Source organism: Carya illinoinensis, chromosome 16, assembly GCF_018687715.1.
Source record: "Carya illinoinensis cultivar Pawnee chromosome 16, C.illinoinensisPawnee_v1, whole genome shotgun sequence".
Lineage (NCBI taxonomy): Eukaryota > Viridiplantae > Streptophyta > Magnoliopsida > Fagales > Juglandaceae > Carya > Carya illinoinensis.
Window position 1 is genome coordinate 3,643,601 of NC_056767.1, and position 18,765 is coordinate 3,662,365.

An 18,765-nucleotide genomic window follows, 5' to 3' on the forward strand; every position below is an offset into this window, starting at 1 on the left:
AAAATGCAGTTGTGGTTGCTGGACAGGGAGAATGAGACGGCGTGGGGGAGTGCTCGTCGTCGAGCTTGTAGACGGCACCAGTGGGTGTCATTTCCTTTCCCTCTCATTTCATTTCGATTCCCCCTCATTTTGTGTTTTTTTTAATATGTTGCCACGTCAGTCGATTCCCTCAAAGGTACACGACCCCGTGTACCTGTAGCAAAGCTCTTCAAGTATTATGTTTCTTTTGTTGATTAATTCATGCGTTACACATGGCTATTTCCACTCAAATTTAAATCTGATGTTGTCTTTGTGTTTAGCACTCTGTTGCCATATATTGAGCGGTGATTTAATTCAAAACTTATCACTCTTCAAACAGATGGTGGGGATGAAATTAAACCTTCAACTCAAATATGTCAAAAATTTGGTATTACACATCGTTTTTCATGTCCTCATACTCATCAATAAAACGACCTTGTTGAGATAAAACATCGACATATTGTCGAAACAGGCCTTGTCTTATTGGCCCATTCATCTTTACCTTTTTCTTATTGGGCCGATGCCTTTGAAACAACCGTTTACTTGATTAATTTGTTACCTTCTCCTACCATTAAAAATCAAGCACCTCATTTCCGTGTCTATAATTGTGAGCCGGATTATAAATTTTTAAAGGTATTTGGTTGTGAATGTTGGCCACATATTTGGCCCTATCTTTCCAACAAATTCAATTTCAAATCAGTTTTATGCCTTTTTCTGGGCTACAACCCATCTCACAAAGGATACAAATGCCTTGATTTAAACACAAACCGCCTCTACATCTCCAGGGATGTGATCTTCAATGAACTATCCTTCCCTTTCTCTAAAACAAAGCCCATTTCAACATATGTTTCTCCCTCAGCTCAAACTGTTCCGCTACCTATCATACAACCCTCTATTCTTGGACCTGGACCTGGATCGAGTCCATCTTCTTCAGTCAATTCTCCTTTAAGCTCGAGCCCATCCTCCTCAGATCACTCACGTTCCACTTCATCATCTACCTCACATCTGAACCCATCTTCATCTGCAAATCCTTCCAATCCTCCCTCTACTCATCCCGCTCCTTCCACATCACTCATCCCACCATGCTCACCAATTATTACCCATGCTCAAACCCATTAAGAAAGACCACAAATTTTTTCAGATGGCACCATACCATACTCCTCTAGGTATTGTTTCACTACTTCTCTTACTATTCCTGATGAACCTTTGAGTTTTTCTGCAATTGCCAAGTTCTCTAAATGGTGGAATGTTATGCAACAAGAATTCGAAGCATTGCAACAGAACAAGACTTGGAGTCTAGTTCCCCCTACACCCATGGCCAATGTTCTTGGTTGTCGATGGATTTATCGCACTAAAACTCGAGCTGACGGATCCTTTGAGAGAAGGAAAGCGAGATTAGTCGCAAAGGGCTTTCACCAGCAGTACAGACTGGATTAACCTGAGACTTTTAGTCTAGTGGTGAAATCATCTACCATCAGATTGATCATTTCCATCGCTGTTACACATTCATGGTCGCTATGACAACTTGATATTCAAAATGCTTTTTTACATGGATGTTTAACTGATGATGTTTACATGCAGCAACCTCAAGGCTTCGTGGATCTAGTCCATCCAAATTACATTTGTAAGCTTCACAAAGCTATTTACAAGCTCAAACAAGCCCCAAGAGCATGGTTTGCTCAACTCTTTGCATGGTTACTGAATTACGGCTTCGTGTCCTCAACAGCATACCCTTCTCTTTTCATTTTACATCATTCTAACATGCATATCTACTTCCTTGTGTATGTGGATGACATAGTCATCACTGCTTCTCAACAAACTGCAATTGATGATCTAATACATGACTTGGGCTGTGCCTTTCCAATGAAGGACTTAGGCCTCCTCTCCTACTTCCTTGGCATTGAAGTTGATCATACTCCCAATGGCCTAATGTTGTCTCAACGGAAGTACATTCACTCCTTGTTGACCAGAAGTAACATGCTCCTTGCTAAGCCAATTTCATCTCCCATGGCAGCCTCTCTCAAGTTGTCCAAGTTTGATTCACCTGCTTTAGAAGATGAAACTTTATATAGAACTATAGTTGGTGGGCTTCAATATTTGTCATTGACAAGACCGGATATCTCCTTCTTCGTGAATAAAATCTGTCAATTCATGCACTCACCAAAGACTACTCATTGGAGTGCAGTCAAAAGGGTGCTTCGATATCTCAAGGGCACAATCAATTTTGGCTTATTGTTTAAACCTCAGCATGATTTACACTTTCAAACCTACTGTGATGCCGATTGGGGGGGTTGTCCTGATGATCAAAAATCGACTGGTGGCTTCTGTATTTATCTGGGTTCTCATTTAATTTTATGGAGCTCCAAAAAGCAAAGCACAGTTGCACGCTTTTCTACTGAGCACGCTCTTCTACTGAAGCAGAGTACAAATCTCTTGCCTCCTCTGCTACTGAAGCAATATGGCTGCAAATTAACTATCCTTCGTGATCTTGGCATCTCTCTCTCAAGAGCTCCAACTCTATGGTGTGACAATTTAGGAGCTAACTATCTCTCTGTAAATCCAGTTTTTCACTCCGAGACAAAGCATATGGACATAGACTTCCATTTTGTTAGGGATCGTGTAGCTGCAAAATTGTTACAAGTCTCCTTCTGCAGCTCAAATGATTAGATTGCAGATGTTTTGACAAAGCCACTGGTTGCAGAAAAATTTCATCGCTTTCGGTCGAGTCTCAACGTAGTAGACACTCCCTTGGACTCGAGGGGGGCATATCAGCATAACCGAATCACCTCCACATTCAGCCAAATAGCTGGCGGGCAGAATATGCAACTCTGCCAACGCATACAGCGACATCATGTTCCGTGTCCATTTACAACCAACAGCAGAATTTTCTTTTTGTAGATAATCGTAGAGAAAGTTGTTAATTTCTTTGTCTCAAGTTATCCGAATTTATTTTTCATTCATTTACACTACAAGAAAAATGGCCTTTTAGTCTTTTCGTTGCTATAAATTGATCGCAAAAGGCCATTTTTCTTGTAGTGTTATTTCCTTTTCATTGTGTATAAATGTAACCGAGATCACTGAATGATTTACTGAAGTTTTTCACAAGTTTTCTGTATTCCAACTGGCCGAACACCTCTGACCCATGCATGATGAACAACGTACAAAATATGTGTGAGATCTTGAACCATCACAACTACATCCCTTCTGACTTCCTTAATTTTATCATGTGTTCAATATTCCCCTTTATCCATAAAATGAAAAAAAGTGAAGAGAAAGATATAGCTTCAACCCAAAAAATCTGGTATGCTCTTGCATGCATATTCTACGTGTGCAAAGGAAGCAGTAAGTCTTAGAATTGTTTAAGACATGATTTCAAATACAAAATAGCTTATCCAATAATAAAATGATGTAAGACTACTGGCCGAATTGTTATTATATTTGTAATAAAACGACTGGCCGGATACTTGGGATAAAGTGTCAATTTAATAAGCTAATTAAACCGTGCTTCTTCACACATTTATATACCTGCAGCTGATTAATATTGAAGAAATTCCTCCAGTTCAGTTATATATGTTAGGAGGTTGTGGTACGGGGCATACAATTACAACTGAAGTAGAAATGAGAAAGAATAAAAAAGATAATAAGGAACTCCAATTGTAGAAGAATTTCACTTATAGCAAAAGGATTACAAGAATTTCTCTCTTGAATAAGGAGAGCACAATTGACAATACCCTCTATTATAAAAGGAGAAAACTCACTCTTTCTTATAAAAGGAGAGACAATATATAGGAGAAACCTCACTATTTTTCTCTCTAAAACTCTCTCTCTTTCTCTAAATTTTTCTTTCAAAATGGGATGGGTTTCTAAAAGCAAAAACATGTATTTATAGGAGTTAAAGGAGGTGGAAGATGGCGAAAGCAAGTGGAAGATGGCGGAAGCAGATGTGAACGCAAGCTTGATGTAGGTTGTCAACTAGCCACCATTTTTGACCCATAAAGAAGATAGCGGAAGCAAGTGGAAGATGGTGGAAGCAAATGTGAATGCAAGCTCAACTAGCCACCATTTTTGACCCATAAAAGTCCATAAAAGTGGCTTTACCGCTACATATCTCCCATTCAAAGTCACTTTTGTAATCCTTCTATCTTTTCTACACTTTCCATCTCTATGCCGCTTACATATCTGCTAGGCCTAAGGAGGATCGACACCAAATAAACTTGTCATTATTAATTGGCTTTGTTAATATATCTGCTAGGTTGTCTTTTGTATGGATTTTTTGTATATCCACACTTCCTTCTTCCACCTTCTCACGAACGAAGTGATATTGAACTCGTATGTGCTTTGTCATTGAATGAAATGCTGGATTCTTTGCCAAATGCAAAGCGCTCTGACTATCACAAAATAAATCAACCTTCTCTTGTACGTGTCCGAGCTCTTCCAGTAGCATTTGCAACCATATTGCCTCTTTGCTAGCTTGTGTAGCTGCGACATATTCTGCCTCTGTTGTAGAAGTAGCCACGATAGACTGCAATTTTGAAACCCAGCTTACAGCTCCTCCAGCAAGAGTAAACACATAACCTGAGGTGGACTTGCTCTTGTCAAGATCACCTGCATAATCTGAATCAACATAGCCTCTGACAGTAAAGTCTGATCCTTCATAACATAATGCGACATTTGAGGTACCCTTGACATATCTCAGGATCCTCTTTACAGCACTCCAATGCTCTTTACCAGGATTCGCCATGTATCGACTAACCACTCCCACTGATTGTGCAATGTCTGGTCTTGTACAAACCATAGCGAACATTAAGCTACCCACTGCTGATGCATACGGTACTCGAGACATTTCCATTCTCTCTACTTCATTGGTAGGACTCATACTTGAGGATAACTTGAAATTAATAGGAAGAGGGGTAGAAATTGGCTTACAATCTTGCATGTTGAAGCGTCGCAAGATTTTCTTCAAATAATTTTTCTGAGAAAGCCATATCTTCCTATTATTTCTTTCTCGGTAAATTTGCATCCCTAGAATCTTGTTTGCTGGTCCCAAGTCCTTCATTTCAAACTCCCTAGCCAACTGTGCCTTTAAGTCTGTAATACGATCTTTGTTGGGGCCTGCTACCAACATGTCGTCAACATACAATAACAGAATAATGAAATTACCATCACCAAATCTCTTGTAGTAAACACAAGGATCTGAACTATGTCTGTTGTATCCAAGGCTCATGATAAAGGAATCAAATCTCTTATACCAACATCTCGGCGCCTGTATGAGACCGTATAGAGATTTGTTCAACCTGCAAACCAAGTTCTATTTTTCTTTTTCTTCAAAACCTTCTGATTGGAGCATGTAAATTTCTTCTTCAATTTCTCCATGAAGAAATGCAGTTTTCACGTCCAGTTGTTCTAAGTACAAGTCAAATGTAGCACACATCGCAAGGATTGCTCGAACCGTTGAGAGTCGAACAACAGGAGAGAATATTTCGTTGAAGTCTATGCCTTCTTTCTGAGCGAATCCTTTCACCACCAATCTAGCACGATACCGCTCCACTTGATCATTGCCATTTCGTTTGATCTTGTAAACCCATTTGTTTCCGATGGCCTTTCTTCCTTGTGGTAGTGGTACAAGATCCCATGTTTTGTTTTTATGGAGAGCTTCAATTTCTTCTTGCATTGCAACCATCCACAGAGAAGCTTCTTGGCTATTTGTAGCCTCATGGAAATTTGACGGTTCTCCATCTTCTGTTAGTAGACAGTATGCGACATTTCCCTCCATGATGTACTTTGAGTGCCAAGTTGGTTTTCTTCTGTCCCGAGTTGACCGTCGAACTTGTGGAATTGCACACTCAGCTTGTTCTTGTACTTCGTGCTCTGATATTGCTTCAGAAGAATCTGGAACTTCTAATTCTTGTCTTTCTTCAATTTGAACTGTAGTAGTCTCTAGTTTCTCTTTTGAAGCACTATCACTTTCTTTTTCTTGTACCTTATCTTCTACAAATACAACATCCCTGCTGATTTACACCTTACGGGCAGTGGGATCCCACAGGCGATACCCCTTGACTCCATCAGCATACCCTAAGAAAATACATTTTCTAGATTTTGGATCTAGCTTTGATGTTTCTTGGGCGTTGTACATAACATAAACTGGACTTCCAAATGTATGTAAGTGAGAATAATCAGCTGGCTTATCAGTCCACATCTCCATCGGCGTTTTCAGATCAATTGCGGTTGATGGTGATCGATTGATCACATAACAGGCAGTCTTGACTGCTTCTGCCCAAAATGACTTGGCCATTCCTGCAGTTCTCAACATCGCTCTTGTTCGTTCTAACAAGGTTCTGTTCATCCGCTCTGCTACTCCATTTTGTTGTGGAGTGTATGCCACTGTGAGCTGCCTTTTGATACCTTCTTGTTGACAGAAGCTATCAAATTCAATACCAGTATATTCTCCTCCATTATCTGTCCTTAAATACTTGATCTTCTTTTCAGATTCAAGCTCAACCCGTGCTTTGAATATTTTGAAAACTGGAAATACATTTGCTTTATTTTTTATTGGATACACCCAACATCTCCTGGAGTAATTGTCAATAAATGACACAAAGTATTTTGCTCCTCCTAGGGACAAAACTGGTGCTTGCCAAACATCAGAATGGATTAGTTCTAAGATAGCTTTACTTCTAGTAGAGGAACTACTGAATTTCAATTTGTACTGTTTACTAGTAACACAATGCTCACAAAAGGGTAATGAAACCTTTTTGAGCCCTGGAAGAAGCTTTTGTTCAGCAAGAATCTTCAAACCTCGTTCCGACATGTGGCCAAGCTTACGGTGCCACATCATTGTTAATTCTTCTGCCAAACTTGCCAACGCAGTGGATGCTTCTCCTTCTTGTTGTGTTTCTCCTTTAAGCATGTACAAATTTGCAGCTATCTTTTCCACTTTCATCATTACAAGCGCGCCTTTAACTATTTTCATGATCCCATCTTGAATATGGGTTTTACACCCACTATTATCTAATTGTCGTAAAGACAATAGATTTTTCTTCAGGCCTTTCACATGTCGTACCTCCTGAATGGTGCGAACTGTACCGTCACACATCTTCAATTTGATGGTACCAATACCAACAATCTCCAAGGCATGATCGTCTCCCATGAACACAGATCCTCCTGAGATAGGTTCATATTGATGGAACCATTCTCTCCGGGGAGTCATATGCCATGTTGCTCCTGAGTCAATAATCCAGATATCAGCGAATCTTCTTCTACCTTCAGTAACTATTGTTGCCTCACTGTATAAAATTTCACTATCATCTGAGGTGCTTGCTACACAACCCTGAGCTTTTGACAACTCAGGGCCTTTTCCTTTGGCTTCTTCGTTCTTCTTGAGATACCAACACTCTCTTTTGTAGTGTCCTTTCTTGCCACAGTGATGACACTTGACATTCTTCTTACTTCTGGATTTTGATCTACTCTGATTTTGACTCCCACTGGGGCCACGTTCCGTTGATCTCCCTCTCATTACCAAAGTTTCGGCTTGTTGTGAACCTCCTGGTCTATCTTCTTTGCTTTTGCGCCGACTTTCTTCTTCAAGAACTGCAGCTGCAATATCATCGAAGACTAGAACTTCAATGTTGTTGGTTAAGTTGATGATGAGTTAATCATACGAATCAGGTAGACTTTGAAGTAGAATTTCAGCACGTTCACCCGTCTCTATGTTATGCCCCATTGCTGTGAGCTATGAAAATAAAGTGTTGAGGGTGTTGATGTGGTCTGTCACCATAGTTGACTCCATCATCCGAAGGGTGTAGAGTTTTCTTCTCAAGAAAATTTTGTTGTGTAGTGATTTGGCCTCGTACAATTTTGTCAGAGTATCCCATATCTCTTTTGCTGTCTTTTTCTCTGCCACACTTGACAATACTCCATCAGCTAGTGCTAGGTGCAGATTAGCAATAGCATTGCCATCCATCTCGTTCCACTTGCCGTCGTCAGTGATCTCATCGGGCCTATCTCCAATTGCCGTCAAGCAATTATCTTTCCTCAAAATTGCTTTTATTCTCATTTTCCACAATGAGAAATTACTCCCATTGAACTTCTCTATTTCGTACTTCGTCGCCATTATTGAAGATGCCTCCTTTCCACTAACTGGATCTAACTGTAGCACAAAAAACGGCTATAAACCTGATGCTCTGATACCACTGTTAGGAGGTTGTGGTACGGGGCATACAATTACAACTGAAGTAGAAATGAGAAAAAATAAAAAAGATAATAAGGAACTCCAATTGTAGAAGAATTTCACTTATAGCAAAAAGATTACAAGAATTTCTCTCTTAAAGAAGGAGAGCACAATTGACAATACCCTCTATTATAAAAGGAGAAAACTCACTCTTTCTTATAAAAGGAGAGACAATATATAGGAGAAACCTCACTATTTTTCTCTCTAAAACTCTCTCTCTTTCTCTAAATTTTTCTTTCAAAATGGGATGGGTTTCTAAAAACAAAAACATGTATTTATAGGAGTTAAAGGAGGTGGAAGATGGCGGAAGCAAGTGGAAGATGGCGGAAGCAAATGTGAACGCAAGCTTGATATAGGTTGTCAACTAGCCACCATTTTTGACCCATAAAGAAGATAGCGGAAGCAAGTGGAAGATGGCGGAAGCAAATGTGAATGCAAGCTCAACTAGCCACTATTTTTGACCCATAAAAGTCCATAAAAGTGGCTTTACCGCTATAATATATATATAAATATATATATATATATATCCATGCATACATTCAAACATATATATATATATGTGTGTGTGTGTGTGTGTGTGTGTGTGTGTGTATATCTATAGAAACACACAAGTAAAGTTATAATTAGTTTGGGTTGGAGAGAAACTAACAGGAGTATAAGCATCTTTCCCATAACGATGGTTGACTTTTGCTGCCAATTTCCGAAGGTTTTCTGGCCAACATTTTCAATGGATCAGACCAAAAATGTAGTTTCTTCTCTTCAAATGTATTCAGAATTTTGAGTGCCGTATCTGTTCATAAAAACCAAATTAATATGATCATTTTCTTATATATATATACACACACACACACAGTGTGTGTGAGAGTGCATTTGCTAGGAATTAAAAGTTCATTATCAGGTCAAACAAAAGACAATGGGTAATATTGCAAATAATTTTTTCATTGTTATTTAGCCTATTTTAAGTAACTACCATTTAATTGGTTGATATATGAAGTTATTTAAAGTATGTCATATTACAAAATTAATAGCATTAATGTTCATTACTAAATATTCTCTCAAACTGATGATTCCAAGTATTGATGTGTAGGATGGCATACCATACAAATCAGTGGAAATAGCAGCCTTAAGGAGCTTAATGCGATCCGAAGAAACCAAGTCTTCAATAGGAGTCACAGAATATAAATACGACACCATGTCTCTATTTCCAGTCACTATTGCCGCGTAAAGTGGTAAATTTTTGATGGAAGCCTTGGGAAATATCGATGGCAGTTTCTTGTTCTTTTTCACCATCACCTCTGCAATTTTTACGATTTTTGTTTGAGCGGCAAAATAAAGGGCCATGGTCCTGCCGTTGTTGGCTTTCAATTCTAATTGTTTCGGTTCCATCTTGCTCACAAGATTTTTTACAAAGCGGGTGCGTTTTAGAGCTGCAGCAAAATGAAGAGCTGTATCGTTGTCTTTTGTTATGGCGGCTACAAGGCAGTTTGGGTTTTTCTTAATAAAATCTTCAGCAGCTTTCCAGTTATCTTCTAGGATAGCTCGAAGGAGAGGAACATAAACAGCAGGAGATCGAGATAATGAGCTATTACCCTCTTCCATTATTTTCGTTGATCTTTTCTAAGAATACTGAAAATTAGAAGAATTAACACGATATTACGTATGTATGCATGAGATGCTTAAATACTAGGATAATAAATAGACAATATATATATATATATGGGTACTGATCACGATTGCGTTAAAAAAAAAGAAAAACAGAAATAAAAATCTCTAAAATACATTCACGCGCGCATGCGATAATACTGGTTATGAGCAAATATAATTAGCATGAGACCAACCGAAACTGCCAAAACTTGCGCTCTAAAGAATTTTTGAAGTGGAATATGTACTTTATATCGATTGCAGAAAGTTGAAGAAAGAAATCGGTGGAGGCATGATGATCTAGAACTAGAAGATCTATTCATGTGCTAAAGATTTAATATTCGAGGTGGTGAACAACATGACTTACAGCTTCTATGTATTCTAGGCGCACTTAGAAATTGATGAGAGCTTAGCTTCAGAGAGACTGCGTGTACTTCAAGGAAATGAGGTTTTTGGTACTGATCTCAACCTTGCACCAGAGTTTTGGTACAAAGAATGGATTAGCTTTATAGATTGATATCCTAGCGATCATGATATATATATATATATATATATATTACAATAACTATATTGTCCAAATTAGAATACAGAATAAAGCACATTGATTATGTCAAGTTGTTTTATTAATGTCTTTTAATCACGTGGTTTAGCTGTTAATTCACTATATGGGTATTCAAGTCAATAAATTAATGCTTGGAATAAAGAAAGACCAAGAATAAAAGGTCAAGAAACAAGAAAAAAACAAGAAACAATTTTACCCGTAACTTACTCTTAATCATTATAATAAGAAACAAGAAAGGAAACAACTAAATATTATGCTTGCTAAAAAACTCTTCTCTCCCTTTTCTCTCTAGAGGGTAAAAGGGGGGTGAAGTTCCTTTCGGGGGGACCACTAATATTCTAACCGAATAGTGGTCAGCCGCGGCGTGGGTAGTGGATGAGAGAGGGGACAGCTAGTGACGAAAGGAGTGCGACGCGGTGGAGGCAGAGTAGTGTGGGCAGAGTGAGATAGTGGCTAGGCTGCAGGTTACGACGGAAGGAGAGAGCAGCGGTGGAGACAGAGTTGTGTGGCAGAGGGAGTTAGTGTTCGGGCGGGAGAAAAGAGGGCATCGGTGGAAGCAGTGCCAAGAGATTGTCCGGAGAAGAACGATGAATGAACTGGAAGAAAATTGGAGGAGAATGCGGCTTACAGAGGAAGAAGGGCAAGGGATTGACATTGAGGATGAGCTGCCTGATGACCTGTTCGAAAAAGAAGAGAGAAGCCTGGTCGGAAGGGTCTGTATCGAGAGGAGCATTAGCCAAGAGGTGATTGAATCAACTTTGGCGAAAATCTGGAGAATCAGCAGGCGAGCTAAATTTCTGGAGGTATGCCCCAATACCTTTGTAATTACTTTTGCAAACCTAGCAGATAAAATACGGGTTTGGGAGGGTAGGCCGTGGTTGTTTGACAACCATCTGTTGGTAATGAAACTCTATGATGGTTTAAGGCCACCGCATAAAATGGATTTTAGCCAAAAAAAAATGTGGGTTCAGATGTACAACCTTCCGTTAGCTTGCGTGAATGAGGGGAGGGGAAAACTGATAGGGGAGTCTATAGGTAGGGTGGAAGAAGTAGATGTGATGGGCAACAGCTGTGGATGGGGTAGATGTTTAAGGGTTAGCATTGTAGTGGATTTGACAAAGCCTTTGGCAAAAGGGAGAACAATTTGTATTAAAGGGGAAAGGCTTTGGGTCTCCTTAAGGTATGAGAAGCTACCGAGAATGTGTTTTGTATGTGGATGTATTGTTCATGGGAACCGGGGGTGTAAGGGTGAGACAAAGGTCCCAATCAATATGGGGCTTGGTTGAGGGCGGGACCAAGAATCAAAAGATTTGAGAATGGGGGTGCGGGTTATTCTGAAGATACTAAAAAAGGAGGATGGGGAGAGCCTAATTCAGAAGGTTTAGAGGGCAGGGGAGTAAGTGGGGAGCAGGGGGTGAGGTACAATCTGAATCGGGGGAGGGTAAGGAGGAGGGGGAGGTGGAAAAAAGAGGAGAAAGAATAGAAAAGGGAGTAATGGGGAATATGACACTAAGGGTGCAAGGGTCTGAAGGTATGGGAGAAAAACAGTTGTGCAATATGGGAGGAGTTATGGTAGAGGTAGAGGGGGGTTTTGAAGGATCGGGATGGAATGGTTTTAAGGGGAGGATAGAAACAAGTGAGAGAGAGGGTGATCGGGAAAGTGTGGGGCAAGTAGAGGAGGTAGAGGATACATTGGATGGGGAAATTTTATTTGGGGCTCAGAGGAGGGGATCATGGAAGAGGAGGGCAAGAAACAAAGGGGAAGATATTCTCATTTCCAGTTTTATAAAGGCCGGGAAGAGAAATCAGAGGGAGGAGGAGGGAAGGGGGGATGAAAAGGTGGGGTTGAAAAAACTGAAAAGAAACTTAGGGGAAGGATCAAAAATAGTTAATGGAGAAGTGGCGGAGGCTATTGCACAGCCCCGCCAATCCCCATGAAAACTCTAAGCTGGAACTGTCGAGAGCTTGGGAACCCTCGAACAGTTCAAGACCTTTGTCATATGGCGAAGGAGAAGAGACCCAACATAGTCTTCTTGATGGAGACTAAGATAAATTCAGATAGATGTGGTAGAGTGAAGAGAAGACTTAAGTTTGATGGCTGCTTTACAGTTGAACCAGTTGGAAGAAAGGGGGGTTTAGCATTAATGTGGGACTGTGATACTTATGTAGAAGTTCTGAATTACTCATTAAGACATATCAGTGCATGGATTACAGTAGAGGAGGGGAGAAGGAAATGGTTACTTACTGGATTTTATGGTGAACCTGAGGTAAACAAAAGGGAAGAGGCATGGAGGTTGCTTACAAGTCTGAAACCAGAAGAAAATCTAGGATGGTGTGTAATAGGGGATTTCAATGAGATCCTATCCCAAAGTGAAAAAATAGGAGGTTGTTTAAGACAAGAAAGGTTGATGGACAGCTTTAGGGGGGCCTTGGAAAGTGGAGGTCTATTTGATTTGGGTTGGAAGGGGGATAAGTATACGTGGAGCAACAAACATGAAGATAATACTTTCATTAAAGAAAGGTTGGATAGGGTTGTAGCTAATATTAAATGGTCAGAAATGTTCCAAGGTAATGAAGTGGAAGTTTTAGCTGCAAGGAGTTCTGACCACAAACCCATTATGCTGAGTACAAAACAGGTTGATAAAAGGGGGTGGAAAGGGAGTAGACAATTTAGATATGAAGCTAGTTGGGCACTTGAAGAAGAGTGCAAAGTTGTCTTAAAGAGAGCATGGCAAAACTTAAGCCAAAACAAAATGAGTATGGAATGAGTGCAAAGGTTAATGGAAGGAAGTAGAGGAGCTCTCAGTAGGTGGAGTAGACACTTAGAAGTAGAAAGAGGTAAAGAATTGGGAGAAAAAACTGAAATGTTAAAAATACTACAAGCTGTAGAGAATGGGTACAATGCAGGTCAGATCAAAAAGCTTCAGGAGGAGATAGGAGTTTTACTTGATAAGGAAGATTTGAAATGGAGACAAAGGGCGAAGAGGAACTGGTATCAGTATGGGGATATGAACACAAAGTTCTTTCATGCGTGTGCAAGTCAGAGAAGAAAAAAGAACCAGATCACACAAGTGATAGATGATCAAAATAATTCCTTCACAAAACCAGATGAAGTAGAAGGTGCCTTCAGGACCCATTTTGAAAATATCTTTACATCCAGTCAGCCACACACAGCAGACATTGAGGACTGCTTGAGGGATCTCGAACCAAGAGTGACAAGTGGGATGAATGAGAAGTTGACTAGGCCTTATACCAGAACAGAAGTTGAAATGGCAATAAATCAGATGGCTCCCTATAAATCTCTAGGCCCAGATGGATTCGGCGCATGCTTTTATCAAAACCATTGGAGGACCATAGGAGATGAGGTGAGCTCAGCAGTGTTGTCCTACCTGAATGGTAATGACTTTAACCCGGCTGTTAATTTTACTCACATAGCTCTTATTCCCAAATTAAAGAATCCTAAGTACACAAATGAATATAGACCAATCAGCTTGTGTAATGTCCTTTATAAAATCATTTCAAAGATGCTGGCCAATAGGTTGAAGAATGTATTAAATGATATTATATCTCTCAACCAAAGTGCTTTCATGTCTGGGAGATTGATATCTGACAACATTATGGTAACATATGAAGTAATGCACTCCAAGAAAGTTAGGAAAAAAGGAGTACATGGAAGTATGGCTATAAAGATAGATATGTCTAAAGCCTATGACAAAATAGAATGGATTTTCCTAGAAAAAATCATGGGGAAAATGGGCTTCTGCAGTAAATGGATTGAAAAGATTATGTTGTGTGTAACTACGGTGTCATATTCTGTCTTGTTAAATGGCAAGCCAGGAAAAAGATTTGTTCCAGCAAGGGGTCTAAGACAAGGCGACCCTTTGTCGCCTTATCTGTTCATTTTGTGTGCAGAGGGATTAAGCTCCATGCTTAATAACTCAGATTACAAGGGAGAAACAAGGGGGGTGACTGTGGCAAGAGGAGGTACAAGGATAAATCATCTACTGTTTGCGGACGATTGCATGTTGTTTGGAAGGGCTAGACTGGACGAATGGTTGAAAATTCAAAGAATTCTAAGCAGATATGAAAAGGCTTCAGGTCAGTTTTTGAATAGAGATAAGACAGCAATATTCTTCAGTTCCAACACCAAAACAGAAGACAAAAGGGATGTACTAGCAGCAGGGGGAGCAACCGTGAGGGGCAACTTTGAAAGGTATCTTGGTCTACCTACCATGGTAGGTAGATCAAAATACAACACCTTTAAGTGCATCAAGGAGAGAATGTGGCAAAGAATCAACAACTGGAAAAATGGCTATTTGTCTGGTGCAGGAAAGGAAATAATGATAAAAGCAGTGTTACAAGCAATCCCAACATATACAATGAGTGTCTTCAAGCTTCCTAAGAACCTTTGTCAGGAGCTAAACAACATGTTTGCAAAGTTTTGGTGGGGAAATAATAAAAAAAGAAGCTGTATGCAGTGGAGAAGTTGGGAAAAATGGGAAAACAGAAAGGGAATGGAGGTTTAGGATTCAGAGACTTGGAGTGCTTTAACATGGCCTTGTTAGCCAAACAAGGCTGGAGATTTATAACGAATCCTAAGAGTTTGGTGATAGTGATATTCAAGGAAAAATACTTTAAAACAAGTAGTTTTCTGGAGTCTAAGTTGGGAACCAAACCATCATTAATTTGGATGAGTGTGAGGGGTGCAATGGGACTGTTGACTGTAGGGTTGAAGTGGAGAGTGGGAAATGGGCACAGTATTAACATATGGGGGCACAAATGGTTGTCCAAACCTGTCTCATACCAAGTGCAATCCCCAATAAGAATCTTGGAAGCAAATGCAAAGGTTAAAGAACTCATCAACCTCCAAACCCACGGTTGGAATGTAGATCTAATCAAGAGTATCTTCTCACAAGAAGAGGTGGAGCAGATTTGCAGCATCCTGTTGAGTGGGGTGAATGTAGAGGATAAGCTAATTTGGGGCCCATCAGAGAAGGGGTCATTCTCATTAAAAAGTGCTTATCTAGTGGAGGTAAATATGAAGAAGGCAGCCATAGGTGAAACATCAGAGGGAAGCAAGCATGATGGCAGATGGAAGAGTATATGGGACCTTAATGTACCGGGGAAAGTTAAAACTTTTATGTGGAAAGCAGGCAACGAGTTGTTAGCCACAAGATGGAACCTTTTCAAGAGGAAAATTCTGGATGATCCAATATGCCCCATATGTCAGTCAGAAAATGAGACAGTCATGCATCTCCTATGGAAGTGTCCGGCAGCCAATGATGTATGGTCAAGAATGACAAGTCCTCTGCAGAAGTGGCAAGTAGCAGAAGATGACCTCCTAAGTTTGTGGGGTAGGATGAAAGAAAAACTTACAGGGACTGAGTTGGAGTTGACAGCAGCAACGATGAGGGCCCTATGGCTGAGGAGAAACGAGTCAGTTTTTGAAAATAAGTTTAGAAACCCCACGGGGGTGATTAGATCATCAATGGAAACACTACAGGAGTATCAAGCTGCAAACCAGTTGCTAAAGAGAGGTAACAGTACAGTCTTGGGTGCAAGGCAGGGTCAGAACTGGGAGGTGCCAAGGGAGCATTATGTCAAAACTAACTGGGATGCAGCAGTCGATTTGAAAAATAAGAAAGCTGGTTTTGGAATAATTATTAGAGATGAAAAGGGGGAAGTTCTAGCAGCAGCATGTGCACAGAGGGAGTTTTTTCATCAACCAGCAACAACCGAAAGTCTAGCATTAAGGAGGGCAGTAGAGATTTGTACAGACCTGAATTTTACAAAATTAATATTGGAGGGAGATGCTAAACTGATTATAGATGCAGTTAATAGAGAAGAGGAAGACATGTCTAGTTACGAGAACATCATACAAGAGATAAAGGTATACCTTAGAAATAGAAATGTGTGGGAGGTGAGATTTGTAAAGAGAGAAAAGAATACAGTGGCTCATATACTAGCTAGGGCAGCTTTATAATTAAATTACGAGAGAATATGGATTGAGGAAGCTCCAGACATTGTAAAGAGTGATCTGTTGAGAGACAAAATTTGTAATAGATGATTCTTTCAAATGAATACATGAGGTTTATTTCAAAAAAAAAAAAAAAAAGAAAAAGAAACAAGAAAGGAAAAACAAGAAAAAGAAAGAGTCAGTCGAAAGTTATTGGGAAGTCACGTCATTCCCTGCACAATTTTTTAATAAAAAAAATTTTTATCCATCATTCTCACTTTACACGTGGTGTATAATTTTTTTTTAAATAAATATATAATATATAGATAATGTGTAGAATAATTTAATTAATTTAAAAATGATAAAATTAAAAAAAATTAAAAATAAGTATAATTTATGGCATGCAAAAATGATGCGTAATAAAACTTTTTTTATTTTAAGTATTACAATTATAAAAAAATCTTATAAAGATAAACTCACAAATAAATCACATAATTTTATATAATACGTTAGATCTATTTTATAATAAAATTAATTTTACTATTTAACGTATCATATTAAATTAAATCAATTTATAAATTTTTTTATATAATTTTTTATAGCTAAAACATGTTTTTTAAAGCGTTGCTTTTCTCACCTTCAATTTCACTAATTCAGCATTTGACCTTTTCCATCTTCTTTACTAATTGGTAAATTATAACCATCACCTACCTTCGTACCTGCATGCAAACAGAAGTCTCCCTTTCCGATTGAAGTCCCTCTTTTCTTTTGATCTTTTTTCTTTCTTTCCAGATTCAAAAGTCTTTGCGAAAGTGAGAACACACCTTTAAATATTACTCCACATGTTATTACAAACATATTTCACCCGTTTTTCTATTACTTTCTTTCAACAAATTCCAAAACATGATATATATAATAATAAATTATTGGAATAAAGAAAGACCAAGAATAAAAGGACAAAACATGTGGCAAGAATTAAAAAATGCTTCGAATAGAGAAAGACCAAGACGATCGATGGACAACCTTCCTCAATCGTACCGTGTTCTTCGGTGATGCATGTGCTTTTATCCTAAGTCAAGTTTCAATACGAAAAGATGAAGAAGTACTCTCCGATATTGTAGTTTATAAATTTAATGCGTTTTGTTCTCAACTGCATGGTGCAGCATCCTCTCTCGATTTGGCGAGATTAATCATATCAGGCTTATCGGCCATTAATTTTAGAGTCAATTACCTTGTCTTTTTCAGATAAAAAGTTATAGTTAAGATTCAATATATTGTTATCAAATTTTAAAATAAAATAATATTAAAATATAATAATTAAATTTATAATATTTTTATTTAATTTTTTCCTCTCATTTTTCAAAATCAAATAAAATATCTTAACTTAAATTTTCATTTTATTACTGTTTACAAAATTGTAAATGTTTCAAGTTTCCAAACAAGCTGTGATTGCCTAATTTATAAAATCATAAATTGGGTTAAAGAAATTCCTCCTGTTTGGAAAAAAAACTATATATGTATACATGCAAATATGCATATGCACACATGCACACACATATTAATTATTAACTATTTTTCTCAAAAAAAAATTATTAACTATTGATCCCGTGGTTTGAAAATTGTGAAACCTGGTGTTTTAATAGAACTAATATTTAATTTTGGAGAAATGATAGTTGCAATCGTAATTGTATAAAAGCTACGCAATCGTTTTGAAAAAAATAAATAAATACTGGACCCATATTTAAAATAATTAAATTTTTAATAGTAGACTCTACTCTTTTTCAAAAAAACTAAACAATACTTATACACTCTACGGCTATATGTAACATTACTTTTAATTTTGAGGCCGTCAAGGTTAAATTATTTGAGAATGAATCACAGCAACACACCAATAAAGGAAGGAAGTTGCAATCACGTGAAATTTATCAAATATGTTGCTGTCATTCTCTTTTGTAATTCTATTAATTTTTTACTTTTCATTTGCTGAGTTGTATATAGAGGGCACTACTATCTTTTCATAGATAGAGTTAGTCAGAATATTCTTTCATTACTATATATATACACGCACTGTTTCATTGCTTAATGAATATACAACACACAAGAAAAATTTTCCTCTGTAATTCTTCTTCCTCTGTGTTTTTCCTTTTTCAAATCCTTTTGTTACATGGTACAAGAGCCCCATCGATCCGATGGCCACTGAAGACAACACTAACAAATCTTCCCTAAATCGATACCTCAATTTCTCAGACCCTTTCAACCCATTCCGAATTGAGAATGGCGATAATCCAACTGCTGCCCTGGTTTCTGACCTTCTTGTTAGACTTTTTGCTCTTTTGATTAGTCCCACATGGATGGAAAATG

At 38.4% G+C, this 18,765-nt stretch overlaps 3 protein-coding genes across 3 annotated transcripts; 2 read left to right on the plus strand and 1 right to left on the minus strand.

Moving 5' to 3' along the window:
* Positions 1-8,889: 8,889 nt before the first annotated feature.
* LOC122298705 lies at positions 8,890-9,844 on the minus strand. The gene is made up of 2 exons (XM_043108574.1): positions 9,343-9,844; positions 8,890-9,035 (listed from the first exon to the last, which is right to left on the minus strand). The coding sequence occupies exons 1-2, from the start codon at positions 9,842-9,844 to the stop codon at positions 8,890-8,892; spliced, it is 648 nt and encodes a 215-aa protein (XP_042964508.1).
* A 1,191-nt stretch (positions 9,845-11,035) lies between these two features.
* Positions 11,036-11,734, plus strand: LOC122298706. The gene has a single exon (XM_043108575.1). It carries the CDS (start codon positions 11,036-11,038, stop codon positions 11,732-11,734), a length of 699 nt encoding a protein of 232 aa, XP_042964509.1.
* A 648-nt stretch (positions 11,735-12,382) lies between these two features.
* LOC122298707 lies at positions 12,383-13,216 on the plus strand. The gene has a single exon (XM_043108576.1). The coding sequence runs from the start codon at positions 12,383-12,385 to the stop codon at positions 13,214-13,216; it is 834 nt and encodes a 277-aa protein (XP_042964510.1).
* The last annotated feature ends 5,549 nt before the right edge of the window (positions 13,217-18,765 follow it).